Source organism: Gossypium raimondii, chromosome 1 (genome assembly GCF_025698545.1).
Source record: "Gossypium raimondii isolate GPD5lz chromosome 1, ASM2569854v1, whole genome shotgun sequence".
NCBI classification, from domain to species: domain Eukaryota; kingdom Viridiplantae; phylum Streptophyta; class Magnoliopsida; order Malvales; family Malvaceae; genus Gossypium; species Gossypium raimondii.
In genome coordinates this window covers 10,790,571-10,817,441 of record NC_068565.1, presented here as the reverse complement: position 1 = coordinate 10,817,441, position 26,871 = coordinate 10,790,571, and the positions used below count along the sequence as shown (strand labels likewise).

At 29.5% G+C, this 26,871-nt stretch overlaps 1 protein-coding gene across 3 annotated transcripts; it reads left to right on the top strand.

The window, feature by feature from the left end:
- Window positions 1-18,241: 18,241 nt before the first annotated feature.
- On the top strand, window positions 18,242-23,483 carry LOC105781888 (uncharacterized). Of its 3 annotated transcripts, XM_012606419.2 has the most exons (17): window positions 18,245-18,518; window positions 18,786-18,848; window positions 19,145-19,299; window positions 19,561-19,674; window positions 19,965-20,030; window positions 20,158-20,241; window positions 20,322-20,408; window positions 20,612-20,703; window positions 20,792-20,852; window positions 21,063-21,122; window positions 21,428-21,488; window positions 21,755-21,862; window positions 22,016-22,134; window positions 22,217-22,288; window positions 22,461-22,546; window positions 22,627-22,723; window positions 22,862-23,483. In XM_012606419.2, exons 1-17 carry the CDS (start codon window positions 18,395-18,397, stop codon window positions 22,991-22,993), a joined length of 1,581 nt encoding a protein of 526 aa, XP_012461873.1. In that variant the 5' UTR covers window positions 18,245-18,394; the 3' UTR covers window positions 22,994-23,483. The 3 variants fall into 3 exon arrangements, with proteins under 3 accessions (XP_012461877.1, XP_012461885.1, XP_012461873.1); XM_012606423.2 differs by lacking the exon at window positions 21,063-21,122 and having other exon boundaries at window positions 18,242-18,518; XM_012606431.2 differs by lacking the exon at window positions 20,322-20,408 and having other exon boundaries at window positions 18,243-18,518.
- The last annotated feature ends 3,388 nt before the right edge of the window (window positions 23,484-26,871 follow it).

Genomic DNA, 26,871 nt, shown 5'->3' with positions numbered 1-26,871 from the left:
TATTTGCCTACTTCTTTGTAAATTGTACTCAATTTTATTATTATTTTACTTTTATCTAAAATATTAATACTACAATACCATTATAAAGAGAAATAATCCATATTCTATAAAATATTATATTACTTTACTCATATAATATATAAATGTGTGAAAATAAATATAACACGAATTATTAATAGTATATATTCTACAAAAATATATAAATATTTATATATTTTCCTAGTTAAATTCTACTATATTTTGTTGGAGATAAGATGCAGTCACAAATAAGTTTTTGTGAAAGTTTTCATGGTAATTATAGAAAGGATTTTGTACCCCTTTTGAGAGAAGTCTATGAGAGTTACGGTTTTATTTTTGCGTTTGCTCTATGAGAGTTAGGACTTTAATTTCGAGGTTTGGGTTTGTATATTTAGTACATTTAGGTTTATTTTCTATACATTGTACTTTCGTTTGTTTAATCATTTAGTGAAAAGTCGAAGCCTCATTTGTTTATTTTTTTATCATCTTAATTGAAGATTTTCCACGTAAAATTTATGCTTAATCTTCTCTACCCTTTCTATTTTGTTATTTATACGGGCTAATCTTCAACATAATCAATGAAACCTAAATTATTATATTAATATGAAATATGTATGTTCATTTTTTCTACTATAATAATGTATAAAATGTTATATTTTAAAAATATATTAATAATTCATGGTATATATATATTGTACATATTTATATACTTTACATTTTATATGAGGTTATTTTTCAGTTTGTATGTATTTTATATAATATTTCAATTGAATCTAACTTATCATATTTAACGATTAAATATATTGAGAGAAATTTATTTTTCGAGAGAAATTTTCAAAATTATTCGATCAATCAAAAGAGTCGACCATCCTCACTAAAGTATATTATATATTAACTTATTTCATAATAATAGAAGTTTAGGGTTTAGGTTCCTATACTTTCCTAACTTTAAATATTTCAATAAATTTTTCTTTCAAAATTAGCCACCTTCAAATATATATATATTTTAATTTATTATGAATATAAAATGACTAAATAACCAATAATTTAAAAATTGTAAATTACTTATAATTAAGAGAATAATAATTTAATTGTTAGCAAAAAAACAAATTTAAATCCCACGAAAATTTTGATTGAGTCCAAACTAAAAATAGGAAAAAGATGCCATGCTTTTGGGACAATAAATTGCATATCGTGAAATTAAGTTGAAAATAAGTTGCTATTAGTTTGTAGAGAAAGAAGCAAAGGACATGGGTCATGTCATGTGCCCCTCTGGAAAACTTAGTACCCAAGTTAAAAGGTTTTGCAAAGCTTGACTCTGCTTGAGTCTTGAGCCCATTTTCAACTTTATTACTTTAATTATTAAAATAAAAACCCCCAAAGTTAACACAAAATTTTGTGCATATATTAGAATACCAATTAATAATTAAAAAAAGTTGGATCCTTTTTTAGTGTTTGGTTTTATGCAAAAGATTGGCTTCTTCTTCTTCTTCTTCTTTTCTACATGAAAAAACTCTCTAAAAGGGTCATCTAAACACAAATGTGTCAAATAGCCCAATGTGACATTTTGGAACAATGGATGGGAAAATTGAAATCTCGGACTAGCTAATTACTATATATGTAACAAATTCTTAATTTAGCTTTATTTTTGGGTATAATTTTATTAATAAACTAAGTTTAAATTAAGTAAACAATGCCTATGAAAAGAATATGTAACAAATATATTTGTTAAAAATCATATAAAAATCAAATCAACAAAGTTAAAAATTTGATATTCATGTCAAAATTCAATACAACATTATTTTATTAAAAAAACATGATTTATTTTGTATATAAAAATATTTTAATAATTATTTAATAAAACTAATATCGATAATAATTAATTCTATAAGTATAGATATTATAGTAACAGTTTCTTGTTACTTTGGGGAGGCATATTCTTTAAAAATGAATACATCTTTCCCCTTCCACAACCCACACTGAAAGAGGTAAAAGTTAGACAACAAAGCAAAGATTATTCCTTTCTTCGCCTTCAATTCAAACTTGAATCTTGATTCGATATTATAAAACTAATAAACATGCATGCATGGCATGGGAATTGAATATTCTGATAATGGTCACTGGTTTTCACTTTTAAGATATGTTCTTTAGGTGGCCCTAAATTAATTTTAATTTATTGAAAAATATATAATATAATTTTAATTTATAATTTCATAAATTTTAGAAGGAGAAAAGGATAATTTTATTGTTTTTTTAGAGCCAAAATCTTTACTTGTCTTCTTTGACTAAAGAGTATAAAGATTTATACTATGTTAATTTTGTAAGTGAGTATATATCGCAAAGAAAAAAAGAAATAAAAATAAAGAACACACTAATTTTTACGTGGAAACCCTTTCGGGAAAAAAACCACGGGCAGAGGAGAAGAAAATTCATTATGTCAAATTCGAATAATTACAAGATGAGTTTCAACTACATCTATTTATATGTTGAAAAAACCTAATTCTAATCAAAGTCAAATATATTACATTAATAAATGTTAAATATATTATACTTATAAATACTAAATCTTCCATATTAATAAATGTTAAATATATTATACTCATAAATACTAAATCTTCAAGAAAGAATATATATTTTGTTTAACTTGACTTGCAAGCAATCTCTTAGAATTTGGGTCACACAACTCTAACAATCTCCACCTAGACACGAATTCTCAACGAACAAGTTTTTCACCTATTCCATAAAATCCCTTAAGGGTTTAACTTCAACAATGAACACCAACCAAGTCTAGCAATGCTCAGGCTTGGTTATAGAAAGTGACTTAGTCATCATATCTGCAGGATTTTCATGAGTACTAATTTTGCTCACAACAATATCACAACGAGCAATAATATAACGAACAAAATGATACCGAACACCAATGTGTTTTGTTCTCTCATAAAACATTTGATCTTTTGTAAGAAAGATGACACTCTAACCGTCACAAAATGCTGTACTAATTTGAAGGTCTTCATTGAGTTCACTAAATAGTCCCTTCAACCAAATAGCTTCTTTACAAGCCTTAGTAATCACCATGTACTCAGTTTCAGTGGTAGACAAAGCGACTGTAGTTTGCAAAGTGGCTTTCCAACTAATTGCACAACCTCCAATTGTAAAGACATAACCTGTGAGAGATCTTCTTCTATCAAGGTCTCTAGCAAAATCAACATCAACATACCCAATGACTCCATATCTAGTTCTTCCAAACTGTAAGCAAATATCAGTAGTACCTCGTAAGTATCTTAAAATACACTGAACTATTTTTCAATGTTCTTTACTGAGATTCGCCATGCATCTGCTAACTGCACTGACTGCATATGATAAATCTGGACGTGAACAAACCATAACATACATGAGAGATCCCACTGCACTAGAGTATGGAACATGTGACATGTACTCAATCTCATCATCTGATTGTGGAGACAAAGCCGATGAAAGTCTGAAATTGACTACTAAATGAGTACTAACAAGCTTAGCACTCTGCATATTGAACATGCACAGAACTTTCTCAATGTAACCCTTCTGACTTAGGTACAATTTGCTTGCTTTTCTATCTCTGAGAATCTCCACACCAAGTATCTTTTTTGTTGGTCTCAAATCTTTTATCTAAAATTCTTCACTTAGTTGGGCTTTGACCTTTCTTATCTCTCTTTTATCTTTTGCTACTATCAACATGTTATCAACATAAAGGAGTAGATACAGAAAAGAACCATCACTTTTTTTTAAAGTAAATACAACTGTCAAAACTACTTCTTTTGAAATCATGAGAAGTCATAAAGGAATTAAACCTCTTGTACCACTGTCTTGGTGACTGTTTCAAACCGTAAATGGACTTTTTCAGCAAGCAAACATAGTCCTCTTTTTCTGAGACTGTAAAATCCTCTGGTTGTTACATGTAAATATCCTCCTCAAGTTCTCCATGCAAAAATGCAGTTTTTACATCTAACTGCTCAAGCTCCAAATCATGCATGACCACAATACCAAGTATAATACCCAAATTTTGCCCGGCCCGAGCCCAACTATTAAAACCCAAATATATAAAATAAATAATAATAAAATGTTCAGTTTTTTTATTACAACAGCAAACCCAAAATACAAGCCAAACCCATTTACAAATGGCCCAGTACAAACCCAATTAGCCTACACCTAAGCCCAATACCCTGGCCCGACTAACCCAACTAGAAGTCAGAAACCCTAGTAGTTGTTGCGCCGCAACCGAACCAGATCCCCGCGCGTGCTGCAAGTCCACGCGCGCCTTCTCCAGGCCGTACCTGCACACAACAAACGCCACTCCTGCAACAGAAACAAACAACACCAACAGAGCAACAACCAGCAACGAAAAAGAAAGAGAAAATAGAAAGCGAAAACGTGGCAATGATAGATCATTTATTTTATTTTATTTTGTAATTTTGGCTATAAAGAGCCAAGGCAAACAATGTAAAAGGATTTTCCTTTTTTACAAAAATTGAATACAGAAACAAAAAATTCAAAGAAAATTTCATAAGGGTTTTTAGTCTCTCTTCGTTTTTTTCTCTATTTTTCTTTTATTCTTCTGTTCATTGCTAGTGTAAATAAATAAAAGAAAAAGGAAGTTTAGAGTGAGGAGTTTACCTTTGTTGTGGAGCCGATTCCTTGTCTTCTCCGTCGTAATCGGAGATCGGGCGAGGGATCGAAGAGCCTTTGAGTGGTTGGTCTAAGGAGCGGCGCAGAGGGGCATGTTTAGCTTAGGTTTCTTTTTTGTTTTGTTAAGATGAAATTGCTGCTGATTTTAAGGTTTGGAGGTTGGTATTTATTGTGTGAAAAACAACGCCGTTTAAGGCCGGTTCCGGTGGCCTTAAAACGGCACCGTATTGGCTATATAACCAACGCGTGTGACCCGACCTAGGGAGGATCCGCGCATTTTTGTTGTGTGATCTATTTGCGCCTTTGATCCCTTATTTTTACTCCGCCTTTTTAATTTCATTTTTGCTTTTCTGTAAATTTCTCGCATGAATTTTGAACTTGTTTCAATTCAGTCACGCATAAAACGCTGCGTTTTGGAGGGGAGGGAATATTTCCCACTCGGCCCCCCATATAATTCGCTCGTTGCGATATAGTCCCCCGCTTTGTTTTAATTACATTAATTTCTTATTAATTTAGATCTAATTGTGATTTAACCCCCTTTTTTTACATTTGTTTTTTTATTAATTTATTAATTATTTTGTTACTATTATTAGTATATACGTATGTCATTTATATTATTATTGTTCTTTTTTCTCATATATTATTTATCTAAATTAATATATGTATATATCTTTATGTATTTTGATATAATACTTATTTTTAAATTTATTGGGACACTATTATTTTATGAAATATTTGCTTTTTAATTGTATTTTTATATTTATTTCAAATTTTCAGTTATATATTATTTATTTTAAATTTATATAATTTCATTTCTTTCATTTTTAGTTATTTCAAATTTGTACATGGGGTAGGTGTTTGTATTAATTCACTTGTTTCTTAATATTTTATTATTATTATTAGCTTTTAAATGTTAATGTTCATATTTATGTGTGATGTGAGATTATTGCCTTTATGTGTTTGGCATTGTTTATTGGTATTTATCGATTATTTGTATTCATTAACATATATTATGGTTTATGAATTATCGTCAGTTGTACATTATTATTCAATCGTTTTGTTCATTCAAAAGATTACAAATGTTAAAGATATTTCATATAAAAGTTTTCAAAAATAACGTAATACTCGACATTTAGGATCTTCGAAAGGATTGAGCCCTAACGTATTGGGTTCCAATTCTCCTCGTTGAATCTAAATAATCGAGGATATGCTTAAATTAAAACATAAATAAAAAGCTCATTCTCGATAATTCGATACGTGGTGTCCTAACGCATTGGATATGACATATTGTTCTCTCGAGACGAGGATTTTTTCTAATAAATGAATAAAGGCGATATTTGATATTTAGGAATTTTGTGAAATTGAACCCTAACTTAATGGGTTTTGATTTTCTCATTTGACCCGAATAATCAAATATCCTTCTCAAATGCATAGGTTTTAAAAGTTAAAAGATAAACTTAATTTTGAAGATTAAAAATGTTGCGCCCTAACTCACTGGGTGTGACATTTGATTTCTTTGAAATAAGAGTGTTTTATTATTTAATTCAAGTTAAAAGGATCGTATTTTAAAATCTTTTCAAAATTTTGACATTAAGACATTAAACGATCAATTCGGTACCAATTTTGGGCATCACGAGGGTGCTAACCCTTCCTCGTGCGTAACCGACTCCCGAACCTGTTTTCTCAAAATTTGCAGACCTAAAATTATTCTCAAGGTGATCCAATCACACCTCAATAAAAGATCAGTGGCGACTCTCAATTTTCGTATTTAAGTCGACAACTAAATTTTTTTTAGAAAGATAGTTTCGACACCAAGCAAAGCTCAAATCGAACTATGCTTCACAACTAGGGAAAACACATCTATGAAGTCCACTCTTGGAATTTGACAACAAGCCTTGCTTTATATCTGAATTCTTCAACTCCTGGAGTTCCTTCTTTCTTTTTAAACACTCATTTACAACAAACAACCTTTTTACCTTTAGGAATTTTCATAAGATCCCATGTTCTGTTTTTGTGGAGTGATTACATCTTCTCTTGCATAGCAAAAATCCACTTTTCTGAGTCTTCACAGCTAACTCCCTCAGAATAATTCGATGGCCCTTGGTTTGCATCTATATCTTTAGTCACATTTAAAGCATAAATAACTAGATCAGCCTCGACATACTTTTTGGAGGTTTAATTTCTCTTTTAGTTTTATTTTTAGCGATAGAGTATTGTGGTTAAGAAGTAACTCTATTCTGAATTTTTGTAATGGTTTGAGGAGTCGACTCTATTATAGATTCTAGATTAATCTGATGCTCCACATGCTTTTAATTTTTTTATTGGAAGAGTCTTTAAGAGATAAGTTAGGTAGCGTAGCAGTTTCATCAAAAACAACATCTCTACTAATCATAACTTTTCTATTTCTAGGACACTATAACTTATACCATTTTACACCAGCTTTATAACCAAGAAAAACACATTTAATGGATCTCGGTTCTAGTTTTTCATTATTAACATGAGCATACGCAGGACACCCAAAGATCTTTAAATCAGAATAGTCAGCAGGATTACTAGACAATACCTCTTGTGGAGTCTTTTTCTCAATGGCAATGGATGGATATCGGTTGATTAAAGAACATGCAGTAGAGGATGCTTTGGCTCAAAACGACTTTCGTAAGTTGGCATTTGACAACATACATCGAACATTCTCCATGACTGTTCTATTCATTCGTTCTGTAACACCGTTTTGCTGTGGAGTATGACGAACTATCAAGTGTCTTACGATCCCTTCTGACTTGCATAGTTTATTAAACTCAACAAAACAGAACTCTAAACCATTGTCTGTGCGGAGGTATTTTATTTGTTTTCTCGTCTGTTTTTCAATCATAGTTTTCCAAGACTTAAATGCGGAAAACAAATCACTTTTCTGCTTCAGAAAGATCGCCCAAACTTTTTTGGAAAAATCATCAATAAAAGTTAGCATATAATTACATCTACCTCTCGAATACACTTTGGATGGCCCCCACAGACTAGAATAAATATACTTCAATGTTCCCTTCGTGTTATAGATTTCTTTAGTGAATCGAACTCTCTTTTGCTTCCCAAAAATGTAGTGCTCACAGAATTTTAGTTTGCAAATTTCTTGCCCATCAAAAAGTTTTCTTTTGTTTAATTCTGCCATGTCATTCTCACTCATATGCCCTAGACGCATACGCCAAAGTTTAGTAATATCATCATCTGACAAGGAAGAGAAAGCGATAGTTGCATCACCAGTAACAGTAGAACCTTACAAAACATATAACTTGGCAGTCTTTCTCTGTCCTTTCATCACAATGAGAGAACCTTTGGAAATCTTCAAAATCGTACTTTTAGTTGTGTATCTGTACCATTTTAAATCAAGAGTACTCAACGAAATTAAATTTCTCTTCAATTCTGGAACATGTCGCACATCACTAAGGTTCTAACAACTCTGTCAAACATCTTAACTTTAATCATTCCAACACCTGCAATTTTACACGAAGCATTATTTCACATCAAAATAACACCTTTAGACACAATTTCGTAAGTTGTAAACCAGTCCCGATTGGGACTAATGTGGAAGGTGCAACCCGCATCAAGGATCCACTCCTCGCTCACTTTAGAATTGTTGACAGAAGTGACTAGAAGTTCACCATCGTCGTAGTCTTCTACAACATCAGCTTCACCGAAATTTTCTAGTTGTTTTTCCTTTTGATTCGTAGCCTCTCTTTTGATCTTGTTTTGTAGTTTATAACATTCAATTTTAATATGCCCTTTCTTTTTGCAAAAATTACAAGTTTTACCTCTGTTTGAAGACTTCAATCTACTTTTAGATTTACCGCGAGGATTCCGTTCCTGTGTCTTTTCACGATCATCATCAGTATTCCGATCTTGTCTCCCACGAACAATGAGACCCTCTCCCTCAGAGTTGGGTTTAACCACAAGATGCTTCATCTTATCATACGAGGTCAAAGAATCATAAACCTCATCAATTGTGAGAGACTCGCGGTTATATAAATCATGCCTCTAAAGGTTGAATAAGACGGGGGCAGCGAACAAAGTAGAATCAACCCTAGATCTTCCTTATCATACTGAACTCCATGACCTCCAAGTTTGAGAGAATTTCTTTAAACACTGTTAAGTGTTCGTGCACTAACGTATCTTCCTCCAAATGATGAGTATAAAGACGCTGCTTCATATGCAACTTGTTGGTTAGAATTTTCGACATACACATTTGTTCCAGCCTCTTCCATAATGCAGCGGCGGTCTTCTCCTTCATCACATCCTGCAAAATTTCGTTAGACAAATGCAGATGTAATTGTGTTAACACCTTTCGATCCTTACGCTTCTTCTCTTCATCAGTTAATGTCAAAGGCATCTTACCTATCCCTAGCAGGGCATCCTCCAAATACATCTGCGTAAGAACTGATTGCATCTTAATCTGCCACAACGGAAATCTGGTGTTGCGATCTAACAGCAAAATTTTATACTTTAAATACGCCATTACCGTGATCGAGATGAACAACCCGGAAGCTCTGATACCAATTTGTAAAAATAGAATGTCGGTAATGACAATATATCGCAAGAAAAAAGAGAAATAAAAATAAAGAACACAAATTTTTATGTGAAAACCTGTAATACCCTAAAAATTTCTACAATAATGAAAGTAAGATAATATCTCTGATATAGTAAAATAAGGAAATAAAGTGCTAAAAAGGGGTAATTTTGAGTTATGACAATATTGGGAAGTATATTATAACATATTAATTCAAGAAAGGATTAAATCGTAAAAGTGAGAAAAGTGTTGTTACCCAAGAGTAAATACTCAAAAGTTGAGGGGTTAAAGTGTAAATATGAAAAAGTTGAAAGACCAATGGTGTAAATATTTTAAGGGTGGAATAATCTAGAAACTAAGAAAAATGGATGGATTGGGACCAAATTGAAAAAGGTGAAGAAGTTTGAGGGACTAAATCATAATTTTACCAAATTAAGTGATGACTCAAGGATGGAATTTTAAAAGATCATAAAGGGCAAAATGGTCAATTAGAAGAGAGAGAAATCTAGAAGATAATGATGATGTTGGAGATATTTTAGATTAATAAACAAATAAATATTAGTTTATTAATATTTTAATTTGATTTTTTTAAATGATATTATTTTATTATTATTAATTTATTTAGTATATATATGTGGAAAGAAGGATCAAAAGCATCCATCCCCACCATTTTTGCATGCATTAACGTGAGAAGAAGAGGAGAAGAAAGAAAGCTTTGTTTTCTTTACAATTTGGTCCTTTCACCAAAAATCCACCATTTTCACTTAGAAATCAAAAGAATTTCCATATCCATCAAGAGAGAAAGATAACAAGGAGACTATGGGGAGCTAGAATATCAAGTTAGATTCAAGAAATAGAAGCAGGAGGAGAGAGAAAATCAAGTTAAAGATTGAAATCAATTGAGCAAGGTAAGAACATCATGATTTCAATATATTTTTGAGTTTGATATTATTAAAAAAGTATGAGATTGATGTTAATGTAGAGTTTTATTATATAAGATTATATGTTCTTGATATGTTAGTGAAGAAAAAATAAGAGAAAGTGTTGAGAAATGGTGTAGAGAAGGAAAATAAGAGTGTTATAAACTTAGTAATCAATATTTTACACTAAAACAGTTTGGACAGCAGCAGTAGGTTAACTTTGAAAAATCACCAAAAATTGTGGGAATTCAATTAGAAGATGAATAAAATATGAAATTAAATCTTATTGAGTCTTGTTTCTCATAGAAGAAACGGTGTAAGTAATAGAATTGTAAATCATGAGGTATAATAAATTTTGTGAGACAATGTCAGAATGATTTCGGGTTCCCCTGTTCTGACTTTGGAAAATCATCAAAAATTGAAGAAAAATAATTATGAGTTATAATTTATATGATTAGAATCATTAATTAATCTATTTTCAAATGAAATAAACGAAAACATCATCCAAATTCTGTACAATTAGATGATTCATTTTTAGTGAAGAGTGGTCGGAACTGTCAGACAGCAAAATAGGGGAAACTTTAAAGAATAAACTGTACTATTTGGCTGAACCAAAAATTCTGAAAATTTTATTGCAAGAAGATATGTGAGTCTAGTTTCAGAGAAAATTAAAGGATCTTAATTTGGATTTTTTTAGCTCAAGATATAAATGATTTAGTGACTATGACTCAAATGGACAGCTTTGAATAAATTTACAAGAAAATAGTGAAATTATAGATAATGTTACTTATAAGCATGTTATGTAAATTAAGGATGTGGAATGGAGAGGAGGAGGAGGAAAATAAATTTATGAATATTATGCTAGCATGGATTTGCATTTCAAATGGTTAATTTGCATGATTTGGGCTCGAGGACTAAATTGAATAAAAGTCAAACTTTAGGGGCACTTTTGGAAAAATGTCAAAAAAATGACCAAATTGCATGAAATGAATTTTTTTTATTATTTAAATTACTAAATTGAATGAAATATTAATTTAGATCAATATTTGGTGGAAATTCGAGAAAAATAGAAATTTTTTAAAATGTCCCCGAATTTTGGTATTTCTGCAATTTAGCCTGGTAAGTTCGTATGAACTATATTTTGTATAATTTTAATTGAATTGAATGATATTTGGTAATGAATATTATATATATGTGTGTTTGGAATTGAATTATTATTGGATGTTTTGAAATGATTATCGGAAGCTCGATTAGGTTGGATGCTTTTTGGAGATATATCACATTATCCATTGGTTCTATCGGAAATTTTGGATGATTTGATTCTGGTTATTGTATAAGTTAAATTGGTTAATGTTAGCTCATAAATGTTTTGATTTTGATTGGTTATAAATATGAATGCTTGATGAAATAAAATGTCTGAAAATTAATTTGTAAACTCCGGTAATGCTCTATAACCCTATTCTGGGGAAGGATACGGGTTAGGGGTGTTACAAAACCCTTTCGGGGAAAAAACCACAGGCAGAGGAGAAGAAAATTTACTATGTCAAATTCGAATAATTACAAGAGGAGTTTCGACTAAATCTTCTAGATTGAAGATATATTTTGTTTAACTTGACTTGCAAGCAATTTTTTAGAATTTGGGTCACACAACTCTAACAAAGTAAGTGGTTAAGATTTTTTGTTGACATAAAGGTAGTCAGTATTGTATTAGTGGACATGTCACTTTTGTCTTAGTATCGGTACCGGCACATTGCGATGTACCATTTTGAGTTTATCGATATTTCAAAATATTTTTCATAGATATATTTATCATCCAATTTTCAAGTTTTTAATAAATTATATATTATTTTGGTTTAAAATATTATATATATATATATATATATAAATATATCTCAGTTGCTTCTATATAAATATAAGTTTCAAAATTATAGTTAGGTTTAACAATTTAATTTAATAATTAGTACTTTTAAATATAATTATGGAAAATTTAAAATGTTTAAGATAAAAAATTAGAAATTAATTTAAAATATCAAAATTTTGTACCAATCTATATGGCCAATAGTACACATCAATACAAACCAATTTCTGACCAAAAACATGTTAAAATAGTTAAAATGTACCAAAATTTTGATTAAAACAAAACATAAGTCACTATACATACAATCTACCATAATTGACACCGATAGATCAAAGTTAAAACCTGTTATTATTATCCCTTAAATTATAATATGTAAACTCAATTTGTGAACTTTATTTGGAAGGAAGTTCAAAGGATGTATAAATTGCCATTTGCCAAGCGAAAAGGAAAAACAAGTTGCCATTTGTTTAAGGATATATGTAAATTTATGGGTGCAATGAACTTTAGACTTATTATACCTATTTCCATTGGTTTTGATGCATTGCCTATGGAACCAATGGTAAAAGTATCATACAACCCAGTATTAAGAGTTAAATTGTATTTTACTTTCTCTATTTAAAAATGAGCATATTAGTCCCCGTATATGAGATCAAAGAGTAAATTGGTCCTTATGTTAAAAATCTCATCAATTTTTATTGTTAAAAACTGGTTTCTGTACATTACTATGAGGTACATGTGGCACGTTGCGTATTATTATCAAGTTATTCCGTAAGCTACACTAATTTTTAATAGTACAAATGCATGAAAGTTATAAAAGAAATGATCAATTTGCTTTTTTATTTAACGTACATTTGCCCATTTTTTGAGTAAGAATGGACAAAATACAATTTTACAAATAATATCACTGTACTCTATCATGATAAGGTCTTCTGATAATGATTTTTAGTAGATTTAGTGGCACCCTTACCTAACAAATCTCATATATATGCCGAAACGATTATTAGAAACTAGAAACTAAATCACTATTCCTTTAAAAATTAAATAGAGTAGACAAAATAAAAAACCACCAAAATTTAGGCAAAAACCACGATATTGTAGATTGAAATTAAAAATAAAAGACAAATTAAAAAATATTACCGAATAATCCTTGACTAACAACCTACCTGAAGATCGGCGGTGCCAACACCAACAAAATAAAATTTTGGATTGTAAATTTAGGAGACTAGATTTTAAAAGAATTTAATAAAAAACTGCAAATTTTAAATATTCAATTAAAACCTTGTACATGAATTTATTATGCTTATAAGCACAAAAGGCTCTTAGGAAAAAAGGGGAAAAAAAAATCAATTTAGCTTTGCACTAAATGCGCACCTAATTAAGCTTTTGCCATTAACTAACAAAATTAATTAAGTCTTTTCATTAATAATTTAATTTACGAACCAATCAAACACATGGCAACTTCTAATTTAATCCTAATTTTTCTCATAAAAATATTAAAAATTAAAATTATAAAAATATTAAAAGTTTATATAAACTTATAAAATTATGAAAAAAACATAAAAATTATAAAAAATTGTAAAAAATCTAAACAATTTATAAAAATTATTAATAATTATAAAATATATAAAATTCATTTTTGGTTCCTCATTTTAGAAATTAAACCCTAAAATCAAAATGAACAGTCGTTTGAATATTTCATGTTGACATATGTTAATATTTGCAACTATTGAATAATGAAATTTTGGTTTTATAATATCTAATCATCCTAAAAATATTTTATATCATACAACACTTAGCAGACAATTTTAATATTTCAAGGTCCAAACTATGGTAATGTACTTAAAAAACTAGAGATAAAAAAAATTAAAAATAATAGGGTAAACTACGAAAATAGTCACTTTTGTTTAACTCAAGTTACATTTTAGTCACTTATGCTTGAAATGTTACGTTTTAATTACTTACGCTATCGTGTTGTAACATTTTAGTCATTGAGTTGTTAATTGTGTAATAGTAAGCTGATGCGGTACGTTAAATCATCATTTCAAACAAAACTTTTAGGTTAAATTATACAATTGGTCCCTGTACTTTTTCATTTTGAGCAATTTAATTTATGTTCTTTTAATTTTCATTTTTTCCTTTATTTTTCATTCTCTTCTGCTTCTCCCTTTGTTTTCCTCCATTCTCCATTTCTTATAATATGATTTTTCTATATTTTCTATTTGTTAAATTTTTTTTTATGTTTATGAAAAAGAAAAGGCAAAAGCTAAAACCAAAATAAAAATTGATTCTCATATTCTCACCCCACAAATTACAATTTTTTTTTTATGTTTATGAAAAAAAAGAAGGCAAAAGCTAAAACCAAAATAAAACTTGATTCGCATATTCTCACCCTACAAATTACAAAAAAAAATGCTTATGAAAAAAGAAAAGGCGAAAGCTGAAACTAAAATAAAACTTGATTCGCATATTCTCACCCTACAAATTACAAACAAAAATTTATGTTTATGAAAAAAGAAAAGGCGAAAGCTGAAACTAAAATAAAACTTGATCCGCATATTCTCACCCCACAAATTACAAACCCTCATTGTTTGTCGTCGCTTTAACGAATCAATTTGGATCTCTCAATGACATAGTTTACAAACTCACCTCACTCAAAGACCTCGCTAGTCATGACTTATGCAGTCCACCGTTAACAAAGTTTCCCGAGCCCGTTCCCTCAACCTCCTAACCAACCCCCACAACCACCTTATCTACCTTACCTACAACATTTTCGCCCTCTCAAAACCATGTTGTTTCATGGATTCTTCAAACGAGTTTTACACTCTCAATGAGTAAAATGACCACCATACGAAACTTACGCTCAACTTTACACAAACCAGTTTGGTTCCATGCTCCGTTTCTCTCTTCGGTTCATCTATGCTCGGCTTTCAATCAATATTGCTTGGGAATATCCAAGAAAGTTTAGATCAATTTTATTGTTTGCTTAATTTTATTCATCATAAAATAGAAGAAAAAGAAATGAATAATTTACACGATTCTGTAAAAATTTGGAAATGAAAAAAAATGTTTTGAATATAAAGAGTTCAATCTATGTTTAGATTTGATTAAGGATGTGGTTTTTAATATTGATTAGTTAGATCCAGTTTTAGTTTCAAAATTAGGTTATATTCAAATCGAGATTTGATTAAGAATGATTGATATTCGATTTTGAGTGAAATTCAATTTAGAAATCATGTGAAAAAAATAAAAATTTGGTTTATTTGGTGGGAAAGGATTATGTTTCTACCGTGAATAATATGAGAAGAGAGAAAAATAGGGGAAGAAGAAAAGTAAAATAAAGAAAAAAATCAAATTGTTAAAAAAAAAGGTATAGGGACTAATTTTAACAAATGAAAAATATAGAAAATTTATATTAAAAGAAATGAAGAAGGGAGGAAAACAGAGAAAGAAGTAGAAGAGAATGAAAAAAAAAAGAAAAAAAAGAAAGAAAGTCAAAAGAACATAAAAGAAAAAAATCAAATGGCTCGAAACGAAAAAATATAGAGACCAATGTAAAATTTAGCCTAAAATTTTCGTTTGAAATGATTATTTAACATGCCACGTCAGCTTATCATTACACTATTAATGACAATTAAGGACTCAGAGACTAAAATGTTACAACACGATAAGTAAGTAACTAAAACGTAACATTTCAAATGTAAGTGACTAAAATGTAACACGAGGCAAACAAAAGTAACTATTTTAGTAGTTTACCCAAAATAATAATAATTTATCAATAAAAATGAGAGAGACACGTAATTATTATTTTACTTGTGGCGTAACGATCGATGACTATTCTCATTATCTAACGATTGGTCTAAATGTCATGTGTTCATTATGATTTTAGGGATTTAGATGATTTTTATAAGTTTTAATAGTTTTATAAATTTATTATATTTATTATATTTTTATTATTTATAAGTTTTATGGATTTTTATTAGTTTTATACGATTTTAAATATTTTAATATTTTTATTAATTTTATAAAATTTATATTTTTATAAATGTAACAAAAAAAAGCAACTAAGCACTTATATTAAATTTGTACAAAATTTAGCCCCTATTGTTAACAAAAAACCAATTAAGTTCCTCCATTACAGTTTTCATCATTGATCATATTGATTATTAAAATAAATTGACGGACCAATTAAATAATAACATGTGGCGCTTTTGATTTATTCTTACATTTTCTCATAAAAATCATTAAAATTTATAAAATATAAATTTATTAAATATTAAAATTTAAAATTTAAAATTGATATAAACTTATAAAATTATAAAAAATATAAAACTTATAAACATTACAAAAATATAAAAAACAAAAAATATAATAAATTATAAAACTTATAAAAACATAAACTTTTTAAATATTTAAAATATATAAATTTATAAAAAACCATAAAAACTCAATGTTATGAAATAAATAACAATGAAAGTAAAAGAATAAAAATAGGAGAGCAAAAGAAAAGTACGTATCTTTATTGATCAATAATATATTTACAATGCTTCTTCAACTTTACTTCTAATGAACATTAAAGTTAGTATCTAACTGTACCAAAAATGCATTATATCATACAATACTACTTAAAATTGGAGATAAAATTTAAAAATAAAACAATAATTTATCAATAAAAAGAGAGGTTCTCACAATTATTGCTTTGTTTTTGGAATATTGAGAATATTTTATTCAACATGAAAATAACCATAATAGTCTATTTATACTATAGCGGATCGCGGAGCACATATATATAAGAGCTTTAACTGGGTTGTCGAAACTAACCCATTAAGTTTCAATTTTGTAACTTTATGAATCATTATTTCTCTGAATTACTATATCTCCTTGTTTTCAACCCAATGGAGAAAACCCTTTTTCTAATTTAGTGGATATACAAATAATGTATCAATTTGAAGTGATCTAAAGAAATCCTATGTTTGTATAAGAAAATGTAAGAAAATAAATCAAGACATATTTTTAGAATTCGAAATTCGAAATATTTTTTTAAAGTATGGTACAATTATGACAGGAATCGAAACACTTTTTATATAACGTAATGGGTACAACCCAATATCTAGTTGGTTTGATAAATCCTTAAAACAAACGCAAAATGCTAACGATTAGTACAAAAGTTACCTAAATCTTTTGAAATTGTTGGGGGTGGTGCTGAAATTGTGATCTCTAAAAATCATATTTTTTCATTCATTTATTCAGTCAATTAATAAGCATTTATTTATAGATTCATAAAAATCATACAAAAGAATGAGAAATGAATCATTAAAAAAACGATTTTTCACATTATCCAACGATTGAGGTGATGTCAAATGTTCATTATAAATTTAGGAGTTTAAATGACTTTTTAAAAAAATAATTTTATATACTTTTAACAATTTTAATGATTTTATAATTTGTTAGATTTTTATATTATTTATAAGATTTTATAATTTTATAAATTTATATCAATTTTTAATATTTTAATATTTAATAATGTTTATTATTATTTATAATTTTATGATCTTTTATAAGTTTTAAGAATTTTTATACGTTTTATAAAATTTTAAATATGTTTTATTAATTTTAAAATTTATTAAAATTTGTATATTTTTATAATATTTATAACTTATTATTTTTATAATTTTTGATAATTTTATGAGAAAATATAAAATTAAATCAAAACTTGTCACGTGCCATCATTTAATTGGTTTGCCAATTTATTTTAATGGCCAATGTGGTCAACGAAAAAATAGTCATCGAAAGGACTTAATTATTATTTTTGTTAAAAAGGCTCAATTAAATGTGAATTTAAAATACGGAATTTAAGTGATATATTTTTCATTTTCTTAAAGATATTTTTGACTTATAAGCTATTTTTTATAAATTTATAAAATCTTTAAAATTTTATATAATTTTAATATTTTATAATTTTTTAATAAAAAATAAAAGATTAAATCTGAAGGGATATGTTACCACTATTCGTGAATTAGTTTTAACGATTATTTATTACATGATATTTTGTTCACCAGTGTGCATAATCGAGTACAAGAAAAGTTATTATATTGTTGGACAGGGACCTAGTCCATTTCCAGGGTGTCCACCATAGGATTAAATTAGGCCCAACATTCATGGCCAGGTCGACCATTGGCAAAGAAACCCAAACCATTCCTCACTTGGAGCTTGGGACCAGTTCTCGCTGTTGATTGTCAAACACCGGTACTGAACCCGGTAACTGGACGGTGCTCTTTTTATGTTTTTCCCATGTTATCCGAAAAACAACCAAAGACAAAGTGAACGAAATACAAGCTCTTTGGGTCGCTCTGGTTGCGTTTCATTCGAGAATTCAAAGCATCAATGGCACACCTGCTGCCACTTCGCGTATTCCTTTCTTCACAGACACAGGAAACTCCCTCCAAGCCATTGAAACTTTCCAAGAGAAGTAACAATCATAAAACATCCATTTCAACTGCTAAAAAAGGTAGGTTATAGTTGTTTCTTCCCAGCAACTGTGAGAAGAGTGAATTTTTTTTTTCAAGACCCAGAAATAAATATGAAAGACTGAAAGCACCCAACCTTTTTCACATAGGCTAGCTAGCTGTATCTGGGATTCATCCTTTAGTCCTTTTTTTGTAGAATGTTTAATTGCAGTCAGTTTGTTTTACATTTATATCAATGTGAATTATACTTTTTTCTTGCTTTATTTTGGTTTAGCCTTATGTTCCCTTTTGATTATGTGATAATTCAGGTCTTCTCAGTCCCTCGCACAAAATGCACAAGTTGAATTTGGAGGTTTCTCCCCATAGAGCTGGTAATTCAGCTTTTTCTCTCCTTTCTTATGTAAATTCATTTTCTTTTTATCAATTTTTAAGGTGGTGTAAAGAATGCTTGAAACTTGGTTATAATGGATGTGTTTCTCACATCATGCCCTTTTAATATTTGATTTTTCTAGTACATATGTGTGTTTTTCCCCTACCGAAATATATCATCTCTTGTTATTTGTAGATTAGATATACAGTCAAGGCTGTACCAGATTCAGAGTTAGGTGTTAAGAATATTATGCTCTTATCTTATGAATGGTTGACATATTTCTTATGCTCTATGCAGTATCTGCTGTGAGATTGATGAGAATTGAGTTTGGTGGTGCATTTGCTGACCTTTTAAATGAGAAAGGAAAGGGTTCTGGAGATAATGAGATGGGATATGTGGAAAGAACTCTTGGTTTCCGTACCCGTGATTTAGATGATCGAGATCTTAGATTGGTCATCCTTCTTTTGCCTTTCCATTCTCTCATGTGTTTATGACACTCTTATCATTTCAGCCTAATTTTAACCTAGGCATTCATCGAGAGATTTTAAGGAGTGTTTTATACCTTTGTTACCATAAAGTTTATACTAGTATAACCAGGCTGCATCTTTTGTTCCCCATTTGTAATAAAATTTAGAGATTCTTTTTTTTTTTAAAGTGCTTCTTAGATAAATTTAAATAGCTCATATAGTGGCATTCTGTTTGGATTGTCATAGGTTACAGATATCGTTGGTGGTACCATTCGCTGGAGGAGATATCTTGACCATTTAATTGGATCCCTATGTCATGATGAAAGTATGTTTAGAAGCATGGAACCACTTCTGTTACAGGTACTTTTCTCTTCAGATATTCTGTATGACTCTGTTCATGCTACTGCGTTGTCAAATAGCAGTCATTCCATTAGTGGCATTCTTATGTATAAAATGGCATGTGCAATTTGGAATCATTGACTAGCCCTAATGTGGATTTTATTTTTATTTTTATTTTTTAAATTTATGCTGACAATCAACTAGTTTATCCATTTCCCCTCTGAAAGACTTGCTTCTATCACGTTGAACAAAGGCAAGTCAAGTTGGAATGTTAGAACATGAATTTTATTTTTTCTCGTCTATGCTTTTAGATTCTCCGAATCGGTTTCTATGAGATTGTCAAGCTTAATATGCCACCATATGCTGTTGTAGATGAGGTAAAATCTGTTCATTAATTTTTTTTTTTTATAACATTTGTCAGCTTAGATCTGACCTGAGATAACATTCTGGCCTAAAATCCTTTTTTTTACCTTCTTTTGTCAACTTTGTCATGTACAAGTGCAGAATGTAAAACTTGCAAAGGTTGCTCTTCGACCTGGTGCTGGTAACATGGTCAATGGGATTCTCCGGAAGTTAGTTTTGGTTAAGGTTCGTGACTTCCTCTTTATGTGATTGAAACAGTGAGCAGTCATCATGATTTTGGTGTCTTCTTCACTTGGGCTTTGTAGGAAAATAACTCCCTTCCTCTACCCAAATTGGAAGGTGATAGTCGTGCACAAGCACGTGCTCTTGCTACTCTATATTCTCATCCTGTTGTAAGTCTTCAAATCTGTGATTGTAAAACTCTACTTGTAGTTCTTTTAGAAATATATATAGGAATGTGGGATGGCAGTTTTATAGTCCTGATTGGCAACTTGACTTGTGGTTGTTCATCAGTTTACAAAGTTCATAATTTTTCTCACTTTGTCCATTTCTAGTGCTAAACTTTTATTGATGAGATTTATCAATTTTTTTCTAGTGGATGGTAAGACGATGGACAAAGTATCTTGGACAAGAAGAGGCAATTCAGCTAATGATGTGGAACAATAGTGATCCCAGTTTTAGCTTAAGGTTTTTGGCCACATTTTGCTTTCCATCTAATATCACATTCACATCTATTGAAGAATTTAAGAGTAACTCTTTTGGATACTGATATCAGGGCAAATGCTGCAAAGGGAATTACTAGAGATGATCTAGTGATGCAGCTTAATTCCTTGAAGGTACTTTATTACTATTTTCTTTGCTTGAGTAGTTACTTTTAAATTTCTAGTGTTATGAAACATACAAAAACATATTTATAGTTGAAGTATTTGAAAGAAATCTTCTTAAATTGTTTTGAGTAATTCGACATATGTATGTATAGAGAGTGCCTGCTGTTATTACTTACTCTGTTACTGCCCTTACAATTAATTTTCCATTCATGACTATAGGTCCCGCATGAGGTTTCTTTGCATTTGGATGATTTTGTCCGTGTAAAAATTGGTTTGCAGGTAGGAGTTTGATTTATGGTTTTGTCCAACACGAGCACTCTATGCTCACAGACTGTATAAGTGCCATTTAGCCTACGCTTTGTGGTTATTAAATTTGTTAAAAGTTGAAATTTTCTGTCTTGACATGTACATTAACATTGATACATGACATGCAATTTATCTTTCTTTTTGAGAGCAATGAAAGTGCTTCCTACCGGAAAAGCACTTTCTGTTGTATCTATTGGCTACCAGTGATCATGATTATCCAGAAACTAAAATTACTTGTCAGGGTACAGTAGTTTGATTACCTACTTGTCCATTTTCAGAATGTCATACGAGCAGGGTTGCTGAAAGAAGGTCTCTGTTCTGTCCAGGATGAAAGTGCAGGTATATCTCACTGTCTCAATGCTTATTTGGGCAGCAAAAAGTTACCATATCTAATAAAAGTATGATATATTATAATATCATTATAGTATGTAAAGTTTCCTTGACGTAGTTATATGTTGCTACAATTACAAAACTAAATGTTGGTTATTGGTAAAGCACTTTTCATTTGTTGGTCGATTGACAATATATTTCCTTTCCCGGTTCTTCTTGACTTGATTTTGACTTTATAAACTTTTACTTTGAATTTTATGACAATTTCATTGCAGGTCTTGCAGTTTCTGTTGTAGATCCTCAACCTGGCGAGGACATTATCGACTGTTGTGCTGCTCCTGGAGGAAAGACTCTTTACATGGCATCTCGTTTGAGGGGCAAAGGTATACCAGCCAACTTCATGTGACTGCAGGTTTCTTTTAAAGGGGGCATAAGAAGCATGATCCGCTTTTAAAAGCTTATTCATATTGTTGGTATTGGAATGAGCAAGCAAATTTGCTTTAAATCAATGTTGTGAAACCTCGTTTGTATATCAGGCAAAGTGCATGCAATTGACATAAACAAAGGCCGTTTGAGAATTCTTAAAGAGACAGCCAAGTTGCAAAAAGTTGATGGTGTTGTTGACACAATCCATGCCGATCTTCGTACTTTTGCTGTAATTTCTTGCTCTTTTAAAAGCTTAAAATTTTCAGCTAATCAGAAATTTCTTACATCTATCCCTTTTCTAAAATTTGTAGGAAAGTAGTCCAATGAAATCTGGTAAAGTTTTGTTGGATGCCCCTTGTTCTGGACTCGGTGTTCTCTCCAAGGTAACTTGAAAACGACCATGTATACTTAAGTGTTCACTTGTAGCAGGGTTTTAACATTATATAAATTTTTCTTCCGATTCTTCTCCACGCTCTTCCTAGTTACCTACTATTCTATTTTTGGGGAGTTAAGCTATATCTAACCACTCTTTTTCTTTCATTTACCATTTCAAAGAGATCAGATTTGCGTTGGAATAGAAGATTAGAAGATATGGAACAACTTAAGAATCTGCAGGATGAACTCCTTGATGCAGCATCCACGTGAGATCCGTATTCTCCTTTATTGATTGAATGCGTCTTTCCAACTTTTTACCCTTACAACATTTGTTCCGCATTTATAGATTGGTGAGCTCAGGAGGGGTATTAATATACAGTACTTGCTCCATTGACCCTGAAGAGAACAAAGACAGGGTGGAAGCTTTTCTTGTCAGGCATCCTGTAAGAGAGCAATGGCTTTTTTATGAACCTTTGTGCTGATAGAGAGCGCCTTACAATTTTCAGTTCGTTAAAATTTTCTCCGACTTCGTTGTTGTCTTCAAGAGAACATGTTTGTGATTTATTAATTTTCCTTTTCAGGAATTCAGAATAGATCCTGTGAATAGATATGTGCCATCTGATTTTGTTACAAAACAAGGCTTCTATTTCTCTGATCCTGTAAAGCATTCCCTAGATGGAGCCTTTGCAGCTCGTCTTGTTCGGACTTTGTGAAGAAATTTAAGTGCGAAACAACCCTTGATGGTCTACACAATGAGTTCATTGCACGAAAAATGTTCTCTGTAACACCAAGCCACCGTAGTGAAGAGCTCATCTTTACAAGGTACTCAGATGGATAAGGATTTTAATAATGCTCCAGCATTATTTACAGGAGGCCATTAAGAAGATGATACCTATGCATTGACTTGATATCGTGCTTCAACATACAAGTTACCAGACAAACTAATGGTTGTTGTCTGGTGATGACAAGGAGAGCTGCTTGAAGAACATGTTCATGAAATGTCAAAGCTGAATGTAAGTAGCTTGATTAAAACAAGCATTGGCCTACTTATGATCAGAGTATTCCTGGTGTCAGCTAGATACAATATAATAATATTTTTCATTCTTGCAAATGCATAATGAGTTGCTGGGAAGTGATTATTCGGTACCAATATGATAATATCTACTTTTTTGCAAATGTATTAAGAGTTGCTTCTTTCTTTCATTACAGTCTTTTTTTTTTCATTACATGTCCATTATTAAAGATTAGTATTTGATAAACTACTAGTGAAAAATTTTACTTCTACAAGCAGATTCAGGGAGTATGTCACCCTAGTCCTGCTTTTGCAGTGTTTGAAATCTATTTAGAATTGTTTTATTTAAACTAAATAAATATTTTTATCAGTTTAAAACTTGAAAAAAATGGTTTTGCATCAATAAATTCTTTTAAAGATTAATATTTAATACATTTGTATAAATTTGCACACCTATAATCAAGTTTTTCAATTATATTTTTCGATAATTGAAGGTGAGAAATAGAATTATTTGAGATTGAATTTAAACTCGTATGTCTATATCATAATACTTTTATCACTAAGCTAAGCTAAGAGGTTGTTAAATAGATTTTCAATATGACTCGTTGTAATTTTTCAGAAAAATAATTATTTATTTTATACAAATTACAAATGGGAAGAAGATAACAATCACAAAGTTTGAATCTTGGTTTTTAAATGCAAAATGGGAATTAACTACTACTATCTTTTATGCTATTGACAAAAACATATCACTTGTTAAACTGTTGATTATTTGTATTTATTTATTTCATGCTATGTTTGTAAAATATGATATGAGTCAAAAATTTAAATTCTTTGTTTGGAAATAAAAATTAGATTTAATTTTGGACAAATCCAAGTCCAAATTCATAAGAATTAAATTTTGGATTTTAAAATCCATTTTAAAAGTTGAAAATTTGTTGGTGAATAACTAAACAACACAATTATATGATTAAAAATATCAAAAGCACCCCTCGCTTTGTCCTGTTGGAAAGTTTATGAGAATTCATCAAGAATAGCATCAAAGATTTGTAAGCCTGGTTGCTATGTAAATCCAATTCGCAATTATTTATCTTCTCTAGGTATATACTTCAACCACCATTGTCTTTCAACTCTCAAGAGTCGTCATACTCTTTTAAGAAATGTAATGTCTGAGTCTTTCAACATATAATCAATCAAGGCTTTGATAACTTCTGTATTGGCCAAAATTGATTAAAAAAACATGAGAACTTTTTTTGTTCTTTCTTCTTTCACACTTCCTTCAAAACCCAAACAAGAAATAATTAATTTTACTTATAATATATTATCAACGAAGCTCAAAGTTTTCAGAATTAGATCAGCAAGCGAATCATTCAGGCCAACGATTCTTGGTTCGACCGGTCCAATTAGCTCGATTGAATAAATTATTAAGAATAGATAAAATCGATTCAACCAGTTAGACTGTCGATTCTACCGGTCCAACAAATTCAACTGGTTCACAAGTCAACCAATATGACCCCTTATTTTGGATTGGTACCCCGGTCAATTACCAATCCAATCAGTCTGACTGGTTGATTCGGTCCAGTTCTAAAAACAGTGACGAAGCTTCATGTATTTAATTTAATACAATATAAATATTCAAAATTTTCATTTATACCATATTTTTCATAAATTTAATTTTAAACCCTTGACTTTTAATTTATACCTAAGTAAATTCACTTGTGCCTAGTGCAATCGATCTGACCAGCTGGTCCTGTTCAATTTTGAAAATAGTGACAAAACTTCATTTTTTTAATTTAATACAATATAAATATTCAAAATTTTATTTATATAATAATTTCCACAATTTTAATTTATAAACTCATGACTTTTAATTTATACTTAAGTAAGTCCACTTATTTAAATACAAATCAAAATATATAATTTTTATTCAGGTGTAAATAAACTATAAATGATTTGTATAAATAATACGGAAAATTTGGGAGTTTTTTCTTTTTAAATATTTTAACCCAAAAATTTATAAAAATATAAAATAGAAATTACATTTTGTTCAGCAATGAATAATTCCAAAAGAAAAAAAAATCGCTTTAAAAGAATATGTAGAAACAATCAATCTTATCCTAAGTTGTCTGTAACAAAATGGAAAATGCATTTTCTCATTCAAAATTAAAATCTTCATAATTGAACTAGTGGTGAAACTAATAATATCATCGGTTTGTTGGCCCAACTAGTTTGATAAGTATTATCAGTTCGACTGATATGTCTGGTTCTATTAAATAAATCATTAAAAATTTATAATAAAAAATTGTTCAATTGCCCAATCAATCGATTCTCGAATCAATCAGTCAAATGTTTTTCTCTATATTAATATCCTGATTGGTTTCAGGTTCGATTCAAGCAACGATGTTTAAAATCTTCCTAAAAAATTAAATTTAAAAAATATGTAGAATTACTTTAAATTTATATATAAATTTTAATTATCCAAATAATGAATTTAAATTAATTCAAAATATTGAATTTTAAATATTTTAATTTAAAAAATTAAAATAGTGAATTCATAAATAATAAATTTTAAAATGAAAATTTTGAAATTAATTCCCAAAAGTGTTAAGTATAACTAGTTATGTCATTGATTTTATTTCTTCAAAATTTTTTTTTAGTTTTTATTTTATGTAATATAATAACTATTTTAAAAATTACAACAATAAAAACATCCAAACATAATAAACCTTCAATAAAAATAATAATGAAATTTGAACCTTTTCTTTTAGTCATTTTTATAAAAAGTTATAAATGTTTGAATGGGTATCACTTAAGTACTATGATACTACTTAAAGCATATAAGTCACCACGTTTGAACTAACTAATTAATTTGTTATACATAAATATCTACTCATATCATATTAAAGTTAACCTATAATCACCTTATACGTAATAAGATATAGTTTATATGGATCTCAATAAGGACCTTTATATACACTTTGAAGATAAGGATAACACAATTTTCATTCTTCTTCTTTTCTCTCAATCACTTGTGACTTTCGATGCCAACTAAATTACCTCCAACCTTTTCTTACATTCTTCTATCAACAATGATAAAAAAAATACAGAATATTTTATTGGTTTAAAAGCTTTTCCAAAATTCATGTTATATATAAATAGATAGATAAATAGGGAGTTTATTGTACAGCATGACCTCAAATCATGATCCTTATTTTAAATTGGTCTTTAAACTTTAAAACATTCTAATTACATTATCAAACTATCGATGTTATATCAATAAGTCCTTTCGTTATTAAAATCGTTAAATGATACATTATCTTACGTGACATAATTTAAAATAAAAATTTAAAGAAAAATAAATATTGCAAGAATCTTGATTTTAATGTTTTGAAGCTTAAAACCAAACTATCATTCACTCTCTTTGTTTTTCCAATTTTACTTTATTTTTAATATTTAATGTTAAAAGTTAAATGCAATACTTTACTTTTCTTTAAGATTTTTGTCGAAACCATTTTTTTGAAAACAAAAAATTTAGTCGTTAACCTTAAAAGACAAAATAAATGGGAGTCGCCACCAATC

Bases quoted from the DNA above. Each gene is read 5' to 3' on its own strand.
- LOC105781888 (XM_012606419.2), top strand. From the start codon at position 18,395: ATGGCACACCTGCTGCCACTTCGCGTATTCCTTTCTTCACAGACACAG. The intron at 20,031-20,157 runs GTAAAATCTGTT...GTACAAGTGCAG, and splicing joins CATATGCTGTTGTAGATGAG to AATGTAAAACTTGCAAAGGT. The intron at 22,289-22,460 runs GTAACTTGAAAA...ACCATTTCAAAG, and splicing joins GACTCGGTGTTCTCTCCAAG to AGATCAGATTTGCGTTGGAA.